Source organism: Seriola dumerili, unplaced genomic scaffold (genome assembly GCF_002260705.1).
Source record: "Seriola dumerili isolate Sdu_G_001 unplaced genomic scaffold, Sdu_1.0 BDQW01000192.1, whole genome shotgun sequence".
NCBI classification, from domain to species: Eukaryota; Metazoa; Chordata; class Actinopteri; order Carangiformes; family Carangidae; genus Seriola; species Seriola dumerili.
This window is the reverse complement of record NW_019174447.1, coordinates 834,848-848,304: the sequence shown is the minus strand read 5'-3', so window position 1 is coordinate 848,304 and position 13,457 is coordinate 834,848. Positions and strand designations below refer to the sequence as shown.

The window sequence follows — 13,457 nt, the reverse complement described above, 5'->3', positions numbered from 1 at the left end:
GCTGTGGAGCATATCACAGCAATATGGCTAATGGTTGTGGTTAGATTGTTTCCTGTTGGCTCTCATGTTCACAGGGAAATTAATTCAGTTGAGCTTCTTGTTGTGTGTTTAGTGTCTGATTTCACTCTTCTCCGCAACACCCTGTTGACGGAGAACATGAGGGGAGGTCGGGGGGGTTGTGGCCAAACAGGGGCCAGAGGTTGTGGCTCACAAAGCGTTTGTTTTGGTCTGACATTTAATGGCTGTGATGATCGTTTACAGAACATTTAAAGATAGAGAAGAAAACAGACAAATTACCTTCAACCTTAGGAACCTCCAAAATCTGCATGTCAGACATCCTTTCATCTTCCTCCTCCTCCTGCTCCTCCAGGGCCCCCGGCTGCAGATTCTCTGGATCTCTCATCATTTCTTTATTGTCTGCAGCCTCCTCTCCTCCTACCTCCTCCCCCTCTTCCTCCTCCTCTTCCTCCTCTTCCTCCTCTGCTCCTCGTTCAGGCTCCCTCTCCTCTGCTTTCTCTCTGTTGGACTCTGGGGAGACCAGGTTTTGCTCCTCATCCTGTGTGCGATGCTGAGTGTACGTGAGCGCCTCCTCTTTTCCGTTCTCCATGCTGGGGATGAGTGGAGGCATGGCGGGGAGAGGGGGGCTGAGCGGCGGCTCCTGTGGGGTAGGTGGGGACAGAGTGGGCGGGGCTTTGACCATAGCAGAAGCCATTGCAGCAGCCAGAGAGTGAGGGGTGTCATAGAGGGCAGAGATGGCAGATGAGATGCTCTTCTGCAGATCCTGGTTCTTACTCACCGAGTCCTCCTCATCAGAGGAGAAGGAGGGCAGCGTCTCCAGGTTCCTTTTCAGCTCATCATCCAGAGGCTTGCAGGGACTGGGGCAGCTGCTGAGAGCCAGGTCCTCCCCCTCACCCTGCCCTCCCTCACTGAAGGATCCGGGAGCCTGCAGAGGAGGAGTTTGTGGTAGGGGAGGAGGAGGCGGGGATAAGGGCGTGATCCCTCCCTTCAGAGACGAGCAGGGGTTCAGGGGTTCCTGCTCATCTCCGTCAGGTCCCTGGTCCAGGCCCGACTGTTTTTTACCTGTCTTCAGGAAGTCCAGGAAAGAGGCCATGAAGCCAGGTTTGAAGTCGAACGCCTTCTCATCAGCCTGCAAGAGAAAAGAATCTCATCACTGATGATGTCACTTCCTGTCCACTGTACTTTGTCAACTGTTCACTCTACAAGACTCATCTGTCCTTTACCTGAAGCTGTTAGCATAGCTCACCATGTTAGCAAACATTTACACATCCAGGTAAACAACATAATGGAAAGATAAACATAAAGTAGTGAGTTATTTCAGACACAGCCAATGAACGGATGAATGGTCTTAGATCAGTTAGGCTGAACCAGGGGGTGAGTGTTAGACGGCAGACCCACCACAATGAGCTGAGAGACCTGAGGGTCTTCTATGACTGACTCATTTACCAATTTCATGTCTCACATTGTTCATATGAAATACTGATTTGTGGAAACAGTTCAATCGGGACAGTGACTACGGTTTCAGGTTCATATACAATATGGTTCCTGAATCCTGACAGACAGAATGAGAATCATATATTACTACACTTGAATAAAACAATGACTCAGATATGACAGGGTGCAGCTAACAATTATTCACATCAGCAATTAATTGCTTGATTAATTTCTCAATTAACTGACTAATTATTTAGTTTATAAAAATCAGAAAATCAAACCAGCTGTTCTACACCTCAAGATCTCCAGTTCACTGTCACATAGTGAAATAAAGAAGCACGTCCTTTCAGTGTAGAAGCTGGGATTTAGAAATGTTGAAAATCTACAATCTGATACATGTCGATGTGAAACTATATGTAAATAATCAGAATGAATGGAAACAAACAGATAATGGCAACAGAAGAAAGAAACTCTGTTGTTGGTGCATCAGAGAAAGAAGGTACATGCAAAGTGACTGAAGGCAAATTCAATTTATTGTGGAATGTTCGCAACATTTTTATCTGGAGTTTGAACAAAGGGGCAAATGATTTTTACGTGTCTCTGCTCTGAAATAATAAATCCAGGCTGCTGCAGGTAATACAACTGAACAGACACCAGGTGGCAGCAAGGCTCCTGCACTTGAAAAATGTAGTAACCGTGGCAACAGCTGCCCTGGTAACAGCCATCGCTCTCCTCTCTCTTTTGTCAGTCAGAAAGAGCTGGCTGTCAGTCAACTATAACCTCCTTCTCTCCACAGAAACAGGAATGAGCATTAAAACACAGAGACTGAACCAGCAGATCAGACCAGGTCTGAACACAGACCAGGACCTGGACTAACTGTCCACACAGGTTACTGGCCTCAGCTCCAACAGGCACCTGAGGTGTGGAAGAGGCATGGTGCTGTGTAGGTGTGATGGTATGAATTATATATGAAGCCTGTGTTTTGCAGGGCTGTGAGAAACTTACTGAGCTGGAGAGTTTGTGAAGAGCAGCCCAGGCCTCAGAGTTCAGAGGATCGTCCACGTCTTTCTTCCACGTCATCTGTTCACACGAGACAGGTCAGCTCAAAAACTCTGCTGTACATGAACAGTAACGCTGTGTGACTCTTTTAAAGATGGTTTCATGGTGAAGGCTGCACACACTAATAAACACATTTATCATTCAAGGTTATATTAAAGAGGAAGAAGCAGAAAATACTGTCTCTGAGTTTGACCCTGATACTTGTGTGTTCCTGGATGTATCAGACAGAGCAGAGTACAGACTGTAGTCTCTACATCGCCTCCCACATGTTAACATAAACCCATTCCACAGACATCAGCAGACACTGATGAGACCCTGATGCATTCTGCCTTCAGCCTGGGTCTGAACACAGCTTCAGTTAGAATGAGGTCTTGTGACTGACTTGTCCAGTAAAGACCGTTTCAGTGTCTGCACCTTAAAAGCTCCTTGTTTGCTTTGGCGGCACCATGTCGAGGCTGGTCTCCCTGTTGCATTGTTCCACACTGCAGGACTGGGCTTTGTTGAAGGGCTGGGTCCTCCAGATGAGAACACCATCCAACATCGTTAAAGCTGTGTCAGCACTTTAACCTCAGCCCCTTGTTAATGAGCTGGGATCCTGAGCCTGGACAATGAGAGGATATCTGCTCAAACGCTCAGCCACTGAACTGTGTCAGTCTGACTGGATGTGGAAACGTAGCATGTCTTACAGTCACAATATTGACTGCAGACACAGTGTGTCTCGCTGTTGCTGAGGCAACCAGCTCTTTTTTACTCCAACATGAAACACAAAGTTGAGTCTGTCAGCCCTTCATCTACAGCTCCTCCAACACACAGAGACGCAGCTCAACAAGCGACCTCACGGTCCATGGTCCTGTCTCTCACACGTATGTGCTGGAGAACATGAAATAAATCAATAACTGGCCTATTCCTTGTTGATACTGAGGATTACTTTACTTCTTTAGGTTGATATCAGGTTTCAAAACTCTAAACCCACTGTTTAGATAATTAGATTCCTGCTCAAACAATACTTAATTTTAGAGAGATATTTGTCATTCTTCCCTCCCCCTGTGAAAAAGCCACGCCCCCTCAAGCTGTTGCATGAGATGAGAGAGCTCTCAGCTTTGGTCACACATCGCTCAGTGCCAGTCCCTTCACTCACCATCCTAATATGATTCAGTGAACACTCCCAGTTAGACCAGTTCAAACAGCACCGGTCTGACACAGTGTTGAATCATCTCTGATTAAATACTTGTCGTGTGCTCTTTTACCTCTCCATCTTTCTGCTGATGCCTCATCATCTTGTTCTGCGTCTGGTTCAGCTCAGTTCTGCTGATATCCATGGTGGTGCTGGGTCCAGGACTCAGGCCCAGGGATGGCGCCGACCCCACAGATCCGTCAGACAGAACTGGGTCGGTGCTGGACAGAGAGTCCGTCCTCAGCAAGGATTCAGATGGAGGCATGGTGGGAACAGGCAGTTTGATCTGAGGGACAGACGAGCAGACTCTCAGCACGAAGCATGAAACATTTGTGTTGCGTGAGACACTGTGGCTCGACTGATCTAGAACACAAGTCCCTGATGGTGACCGCAGTAAAACTCCTCAGGGACCTGTTCGCAGAGATAATACAAGTTTGGTTGTGTTGTGAGTATTTGCTGCACATCTGTTTTGATGAACATGTAACATTCTCCACCCTCATTTTTTTTTTAGATTTTTGCAACTCCCTGGTTGTATATCAGCATCCTCCACTTATTTTCCATCACAGAAACCCATTTGCCTGAAACTGATACCACATTAGTCTCACTTTAGATAATCATGAAGCAGAGAGCTGCAGTCTGACTATTTCTTAACACTAATTCATTAGCTTTTAACTATGACTGTTTAAGTAACAAAATGTTTTTATAACTTTATATCTAAACAATAACCTTCAAAGAAATAAAAGTCTTTACCAAAACACAAGTGTGACAAGCAGAGAGTTAATTCCTCATCACATAACCTCGACTCTTCGCACACAGTTCAGGTGGGAGGTTTTACTCCGGCCCTTCTCTAAGCGGGGAACATGTGGAGAGACTAGGATTAATAAAATGTATTACCGTGATAGGTCTGATGGGATCTTGCTGCGGCTGCTGGGATGGTTGCTGTTGCTGTTGGTGATGATGCTGTTGATGATGCGGTTGGTGAAGAGTACAGGAAACATGCTGCTGCTGCTGCTGCTGCTGCTGATGATGATGATGCAGGTGATGCTGCTGTTGCTGCTGTTGTTGTGGTGCTTGTTGGAGGTCCGCCTGCTGTCGGTGATGTTGGTGTGGATGCTGTTGGAGATGCTGCTGTTGGCTGAACTGTTGCTGCTGCTGCTGCTGCTGCTGCTGCTGATATGGGAGGCTTTGTGCTTTGTTCATATCTCGATGCATTTCCACAAGCCCTTCCTCCTTCCTGCCTCGCCCTCGACCGCGACCACGACCCCTCCTACTTTCTCCAGCCACTGATCCCATCAGCCCCCTGCAGTACGGAGGCTCTGGAAGAGGACGTATGCGTGGTCGACCTCGCGGGCGAGGAGGGCCCTCACGTTTTGGTTTGGTTGGTTTCCTGCCCCTTTTCTTGGGGCCATCATGGGGAAGGAGCTGTGGAGGGTGTCCAAGGGCAGAGTAGCTGGTGGGGTGGCAGAACTCCATGTCACCCATAAGTGGACTGAGCCCACTTACTCCTGATGCCCCACCAGCCTTCCTACAACTGGACACCAAGTCAGGAAGCAGGTCAGGAAGGCGTCGACTGTTGAGGCGAATATCAGCTGGAACATCAGCTTTATCCTCATCATCCTCAAACTCGTACTCCTGCGCATAGATCTTCTTTGTCTGAGGCTGTGGCTCACGCCGCTGTTTGAGCAGGTGAAAGGAGCTGGTCTTCAGCAGCTTCTTGGGTCGAGACGAACAGAAGATAGGTGAGGTCAGACCAGGAGCGCCTGAACCACCACCCACTCCCACAGCTCCCATCATCTTGTTGACTGTGCCATCCCCTTGAACTGCTGAACTCAATCCCATAGTGGGAGTCTGGGAATGGATGAGGCCGAGCTGGTCAGTATTCACCGTGGAGGGAAGCTCGTGGGTCTTCATAGAGTCCAGGTCTAGGTGCAGATTGCCATTTCCTGTTCCTGGAAGGTTGTGGCAGTACTGTCCGTAGCCTTGGTCACTATGGTGACCAACCATATCATAGCCCTCTCCAGCACCTCCTGTTTTTAAGGCCTCCATCCCCTCTTGGCCCTGCACGTGACCCTGGTTCAGGCTTTCCTGAGCAGCCGGTCCTGCTCCAGAATCCGCAGCACAGCTGGACTTGTAGTCAGCTGGACAAAACATGTCCTCCATCTCAGGGAAGAAGGAGCGGTCTTCATCGTGCAAGAGAGAGTCTGGAAAGCAGATGGATGTCAGGGGCGCAAACCGCTGCTGCTGAGCTTGAGTCTGTCCCACTTTACCCACTGGGCTCACTGTGTCAAACTGGTGCTGTTTGAGCTGGTCTAACTGGGAGTGGGACAGCTGGCTCTCAGGCTCTCTGGGTTGGGGATGTTGCTGTTGTTGCGGGGTCCCCATATTTGCCGCCATCCGGTGGGAGTGCGGGTGAGCTAACTGAGAGTGTGACAGCTGATGGTGTGCGTGTGCTTGCTGTTGGTGGTGGCCGTGAGGGTGGGGATGGGCCTGAGGTTGGTTGATGTGATGCAGGTGCGAGGGGGTGGACAAGCCCAAGTCTGGTTCCGAGAGGAAGTCATGGAGATCTGTTTGTTGGGGGAGGTGGTGGGGCGTAAGTCTGTGCTGCTGTCTTTGTCTGTCCCCACCACCTCCCTCCCCCCCTGGAACAGTCACCCCAACCCCAGTTCTCTCCAGAGCTCCTCCACTGTCTCTGCTGTTGGTCCGGGACAGAGACTGGTCTAGCATGTCTAGTGAGGACACCGAGTTCTGACTGGCTCGGCTTTGATCTCTTGGCTGGGCTCCGATGCTGTAGTGGGTCTGGGTCTGGAGCTGGAGTTGCAACTGTGACGAGTGGTTCTGTGCGTGGGCCTCTACCCCAGTAGGCCCCGGTCCTCCGGCTGACCCCATCATGGCCTGCTGGCTCAGAGGATGCTGCTGTTGCTGTTGCTGTTGCTGTTGCTGAGGGGCTTGCTCCATCTTGGTGCGGGTTGTATGGGAAAGGACAGACTGCAGCATGTGAGCTTGATGGGGAGGGTCCGGTGGTGAATCCATCAGAGAGAGGGGGACCTGGCTTTGTCGGGTCTGCTGCACATCTGGTGTGTTACACAGGTACGCATTGTCATTTGCATCTGAAGTCTTCTTCAGCTCCATGTGAGGATGAGTGTGAGGGTGGGAATGAGGATGACCATGCTGAGAGTGTTGAGAGTGCTGTGTGTGTTGAGTGTGCTGGGGGATTTGAGAGTGCTGAGGGTGTGAGGACACATGTGAGGTGTGATGGGAATGCTGGGGGTGTGGGTGCTGGGCGTAGGGGTCCCCTCTTCCATAGTGGACCACGGAGCCCATGGAGTCGTGCTGTTGCTGATGGGAGTGGGACAGAGAGTCAGAGACCCCCCCAGCGGTGGACTTGGGGAGGTTCAGCTCTGACTTGGTCTGCTGCTGTTTCTTCTGTGATATTTCCAGCTGACTGTTTAAGCGACTTGCTGCGTCAACAAGACCTGAAGTGCTGGAGGTGTTGTTGGTACGAATGACGCTCTGAACGTGGTAGCGCTCTTCTGAGATCTTGTTCAGGTCATAGGCGACCTCCTTGCGTTCTCCATCCTGCGCCTGTGGGAGTGGCTGGGGGAGCTGCTGAGTCGGTGAGTGATGCTGGGAAGGATGGGGAGTCGAGCTCTGGGCATGAAGTAAGTGATGGATGAGGAAATCATCATCATCCTCTTCCTCATCTTGGGATCGCTCCACTCCCAGCATGTTGGTCTCCGTTTTTGGTTTGGGTGGTGAAGAGTTGTAGGACTGGCTCTGCGCTTGCCGTGTATCAGGGAAACCTTGTGGTGAGGACATAAAAGCAGGAGAGAGGATGGAGGACAAGTATTTGGTGGCCCCGGAGCCTCCAGGGGACTGCGCAGGGCGAGCAGCAGCAGGAGAGTGTAACCCGGGGCGACTGATAGTAGAACTGATGGAGGGCGAGGGACTGGACTCGGGCAGGTGGTACGAGCTGCTGCCTCCGTTACCAACACTAGCAGCCCCGCTCCCCGATCCTGCAGATCCAACTCCGCTACCAAGTCCAGCCGCTCCTGATACAGGTCCACTTCCTGATGATCCCCCAGCATTCCCATACCCTAAGGACGGACTGCCTGCTCCTCTGAGAGAAGCTGAGCCAAAGCTCGAGTCCCCAAAGACTATCTCCGCAGAGAACGAGCGTCCTCCTGTACCTATGCCAGTGAAGGCCTTCGCTCCAGGTCCCCCCGCTCCAGAGCTCAGGTCCTGGGCGTGAGGTGAGCTGAAGCCTCCATAAGACTGGGCCATGTGTGCAGAGGGAGGCTGGTTGGGAGAGTAGGACTGGGCATGTGGATGGGGAGGGGTCTGGTCCGGTAGGCCTGTGCTTGAGTTGGCCACAGACGGAGAGCCATACGTGGAGAGGCATTGTTTGGGGGCTGGCTGCTGAACGAGGGTGGATGACACCACTGGTAGAGGGGGTGGTGCTGGCACCGACTGAGGTGGGGGCTGCTGACGAGAGGGAGCAGACAAGGGGCCAGTGCTTGTCTTGGAGCTAGAAGAGGATGAAGAGGAAGTGGAGGAGGCTGATGGTGGAGTGTGTGGGGCACGGGAGGAGGAGGAGGCTGAACCTGAAGAGGAGTAGCCACTACTGGAGCTAGAACTCTTGGCTCCTTTAGTGCCAGATGAGGAGGAGGCTGAGGAGCTGGAGGATGAGGGTGTGTAAGGAGTCTGGATGATAGGTCGATATGTCTGGGACTCCATCCGTGGTGAGGGCTTGGGGTCAGAGGACGGACTCTGCTCCCCCAGGGGACTACAGGACATCCCAGCATGCCGGTGGTGGCTGGCTATCTGCTGGTAGCCCGATGACCCACCACAGCTGACATACTGTTGCAGGGGGAGTGTTGTCGACTGGGCTGGGGACGAACGTTGGTAATGCTTGATCACACTGTCCTGCCGGGACACCGCCCTCTCTGGAGGAGGTGGGGGCTGGGGGGGGGGCGCAGGCGGCAGGGAGGAGGGGGAGAACATGGACGCGTTATAGAGCTGGGAGGACTGGTTGTGGAGCTGGGAGGATAGCAGGTTGAACTGGGGAGGGGGCAGGTGGCAACTGGAAGAGGTGGAAGGGGCTTGGGTCTGAGGAGGGGCAGGGGGCTCCTGGGAGCCCCGGTAGGTGGCACTCTGGGAAGACAGTAAGCGATCAAAGCCCAAACTGGATTGGGAGGGGGTTTTGATGTGCAGCAGGGGATCATGGGGGGAGAGCAAACCATTGGACGTTGGGCTAAACGTAGGCGTGTCCTGCAGGGACAGTGAGGGAGTGAACGATCGGCCAGAGAAGGAGCCAGGATGCTGGTACGCAGACAGGGCTGAGGAGGAGGGAAAGGAGCTGGACCCCGGAAGTGCCCCTGAAATAAAGAGCTCCGGGGGGGCCGGTGTGTGCATCGCTACAGGACACAATATCACATGGACAGTGTTGGTCAACGCAAGTCACCAATCAACTCACCAGCTTTTCTGTTTGACACTACAAACTTTTTACTTTTTGGAAAATAATCAATCAATGAATAAAATGAGTGTATATTAGAAACAATAGTGTTTCAGTGGTAACAAAGACTAATGATAAATTAGTTGCTTTTTTTAAGTGTACCATTCCTCTAACAGGTGGACACTCACCAGTCTGCCAAGAGGGAGTGCGAAACTGGGATAGGAGGGAGGAAGCCGAGGGCGGGGGCTGTGGACCTCGGGACTCCAGAGCTGAGATCAGATTCATGACGGAGGGGTCGGGACCTGAGGGGCCAGCATGGTGGAGGCTGGCATCAAACAGTCCCGACAGACCTGGCGACAAACCACAACCCTCAATTCATTCATACAAATCATATGAAAGATCACATCATCATCATCATCATCATCATCATCATCATCATCATCATCATCATCATCACCATATCCACAGTGACACCACCATCCTGCTCTGGCACCCTCCAGAAGTTCATATGAACCATTTTCATCTATGAAGTTAATCACCTGCCCTCCATTTATATTACACTGTTTGTCTCATATGAGAAAATGTAGCTGTAGCACCATCAAAACCTTCATTTTCATTCCCTATCAGTTTAATAATTATGATCCTGCATATTGTTAATCAATATTATCAAATTGAGAATTTTATGGCATTAGTGTTTGAACTAAGAAGAGCCATGGGACATCCAGTTCTGCCCAAGATAAAATCAGTAAGAGACCAAAGTAAACAAGTTAAACGCAGTTATTACTCAGTTACAAGTTATTTTTGCATAAACGTATTGATAAATGAATCAATTATTTAAATATTGGAAACTAAAAACCAAGTTGTGTGAGATGGGAAAATAAAAACAGCTGCTCAACAGTCGTGAAACTAACATTACTTAATTAAAGTTACATTTAACAGCAGTTTAGTTAGTTAGTTTATCACAACATACAGTGGCTTCAGGAAGTAAGAACCATATGGGAGCATAAACACAGTCACACTGTCTGCTCTGCTTTTCTGTGAGAAGCTCTCACCTGCTGCCGATCAGCCCCACCCTCCAACAGTGCAACAACTGCACTGAAGAAACTCTCTACCTGACACGTCCCCGCACATATAAATGTCATGTAAACACAAGTCATGCTGTGCAGTAAAATCTTTGCAGCTGGGATCCAGTGTTTGCTAATCACAGCCCCAGCCTGGACGATACTGGCAATTTTAACCCGGAGCCTGTTGTACCTGATGGTTAGTTAGTTCTCTACTGTTCAGGGACGATAACTTTGTGTTGTGTTGTCACTCACAGGTAAACAGGAAACATGTTGAAGTGTCTGATGTGTTATTGATTCTTCAGTCTAGTTTTCTCTGCTGTTGAACTGATGTAACCGTGACAGATGATTTGAAGCCAAATGATTATACAGAACATTTACAGTCAATATATGGAACCTCCATTTTGAAACATAGTTATATGTCATTTCATGTCTCATCGCAGTTATAGAGATTTACTACAACAAACATATGTTTGTTGTTTCTTTCTCCTACATTCATAGAGAACCAGCTGTGGAGACCTCCTCAAACACCCCGACGTTATCAGTTATTAAAAGAAACCTTCTCACAGAGCTGCATCACAACTGAATAGAAATTATAATTGAATTGAAATTATAATTGAATTGGACCCTGCAGCTCATGTCAGCTGTTAACACTGTGTTTGTGGAGGTACTTCACAAATAGAGATCACAGGCTGCTCTCTTGTTCTCTGCAGCTGTGTTCACACACATCATGTCTTTACTGCAGATTACTTTCACTCCCCGTTGACACAAACCCTTCCTGAGTGTTAACTGGGATAACTGATGTGTTCTCATCATGGCGAGGAGAAACATGGATCCTGTCTCACAGAGCAGTTTTTAGATATTTACTTCCCATTACTTCTGAATTCTTGTACTTATTTATTTATATTTATCTACCTCTCATTTTTATTGTACAACTGAATCCTGTGTATTTTTGTCTTTTGTATTTTACTGTATTTTATTGTATTTTAACTCAGCTGTTGTGACATTTTAATTTAATAAAGACATCTGAAATTACAAGAATAAAGTTGCAATTTTGAGAATAAAAAAATCACATTTCAATTAAATTAATTATGACTTTATAATGTTAGGCTCCATGTTGGTTTAGAGGGGAAATATCAGAAGCTTTAAAATGAGGAACGTGGAGCATCCTGTGAAGTTCTACTTTAGCTGGTTTCACAAATAAGGAGAAACTTCATCTTTTGGCTCATCATCATCATCATCATCATCATCATCATCATCATCATCATCATCCTCATCATCATCATCATCATCATCCTCATCATCATCATCATCATCATCATCATCATCATCATCATCAGGACATTAAAAAGATTGTGAAGAAACTGAGTCTATTCTACTGTTAGACAGACAAACAGCAGCTGCCACAAGCAGCTCAGGCTGCCACTGACTGTCCTTTCACCTGTTTGATGGGTTGATGTAATATTCCTAAAAAATTATGTTTTTTTTCTCTCAAAATTTTTTTATAATTTTATTCATTCTCATAATATTACAACTTTATTCTTGTAATATTATGACTTTATTCTCAAAATTTCAGATTTCTTTTTTTTCCTCAATGTGGCCCTAATACTCCGTCGTACAAACATGGATAAATTCAAAAAGAAAAAAAGTGCAGACATACAGCCATAATTACAGCAAAAATCAGACTTTATTTGTTGATGTTAATTGAAACAACGCTTCGATGTTAATGGTAATTTAAGATGACAGACCACATTTCATCAGGCTACATTAGGAAGACTAGCCTGCTTTTATTTACATTTTAATTGATTTAACTCTTCGAGAGAGTTGATTTATCCATACATTTCAGACAACATATTTCAACCACCAAGCTTTCATACATGTAATTATTTGGCTGCGACTGAATTAGACACAAAGGTAGCAGGTTTAAACAGTTAATAAACACTAAATCACACAGATTTAGCTTTGCATTAGCAGGTTGCTAAGCACCTGCGTAACCATCACTGGACTGTGACCAGCAGTGCTCTATGACAACTACATACTATGACATACTATAACAGATGGGACACGTTTGTTTGATATTTGATGTATCTGAAATATTGATCTCACTGTCTGACAAAAAACAGCAGAATTTTCATTCATTAAATCATTTGTTGAGATTCAGATATAAATATATTTTTATTTTTCTCCACTGAATGTTTGTTTAGAAATATGTTCTACTATAATCACAGAGCACCCGTGTTATCGCTCTATTTGTCCCTTATGGTTCCCTGTAGTACGTACAGATTAACATTAAGAGTCTCAACAGTGATGTGATGAAAAATAGTAAACCTGTAATAAAGTCGTCAAAGGACAGACATACACCATCCAATTAATCCTTACCTAGTGTGCGTCCAGCGGCGCCCCAGGCCCCGCCCTGTCTGGAGCTTCCTGGGTGGTGATTGGTTGCATAGCCCTGGAGGGGGTGGGGGGTGCCGTAGGCTTGCCGGTGGAGCAGCTCTGAGTCTGGGTGGGATGACCTGGAGCTCCCATACACGAGGCTGAAACACATCAGGTTTGACTTTTTTTAGGATTTGTTCAGTCTGCTGGTTCATACAGGAATACACTGATGGACCAGAGTCCCGTACTAAGAAGCTGGTTCATACAGAACTAGTCAGACTGATGGACCTGGACTTCAGTTTGCCCTTTCACCTGTTTACAACATCTACTCTCACTGTTTTCCTACAAGGTCCAATAACATCCTGTCGCCTGTCAATGACATCATATCCTCTATGATCGTGTGTCAGTGTGTTTGTCTGACTGAAGCTCATCATTGACTTTTATCTAGTTTTAAGTGACACACACTTTTTACACCTTGGTGGTTTTCAGCTCTGTGGATAATTCAGCTGCTGGTAAAAACCTGCTGAATGTCTGGTTCATAAGTTATTAAAGAAACAATCAAAACAAATGTTAGCTCCTGTCTACCTCTCACTGTACTATCAAGTAAAGGCAAAAAACATAACTTAATAAGAAACAAAGGTTAGCATCGATCTCAGCTCCAGCTCTTCCCTGAGTCTCTGTCCTCCGTACAGCGTCGCTCAAACACTGACTTTAAATGTGAAACTGCTTCATTCAGTGTTTTGAAGGGTGAGAATCACCGGGTGTGTTTGATTTCCCGAACCACTGACACTGAAGGAATCCAAACCAGGAGGATCTTACTGTAATGATGGTGAAGACAGCAACTCACATGATCCCACACTATTTCATGACATCACCCAACACC

The 13,457-nt window shown here is 47.7% G+C and overlaps 1 protein-coding gene across 1 annotated transcript in view; it reads right to left on the bottom strand.

The window, feature by feature from the left end:
- prr12 (proline rich 12) overlaps window positions 1-13,457 on the bottom strand; it is a 33,556-nt gene that overhangs the window by 12,371 nt on the left and 7,728 nt on the right. The window contains exons 2-8 of the mRNA XM_022753710.1: window positions 12,578-12,735; window positions 9,326-9,487; window positions 4,580-9,099; window positions 3,767-3,971; window positions 2,458-2,534; window positions 485-1,147; window positions 298-379 (exon numbers count right to left, since the gene is read on the bottom strand). Of these exons, the coding sequence (XP_022609431.1) occupies window positions 298-379; window positions 485-1,147; window positions 2,458-2,534; window positions 3,767-3,971; window positions 4,580-9,099; window positions 9,326-9,487; window positions 12,578-12,735 (5,867 nt within the window). The remainder of the gene's footprint in view (window positions 1-297; window positions 380-484; window positions 1,148-2,457; window positions 2,535-3,766; window positions 3,972-4,579; window positions 9,100-9,325; window positions 9,488-12,577; window positions 12,736-13,457) is intronic.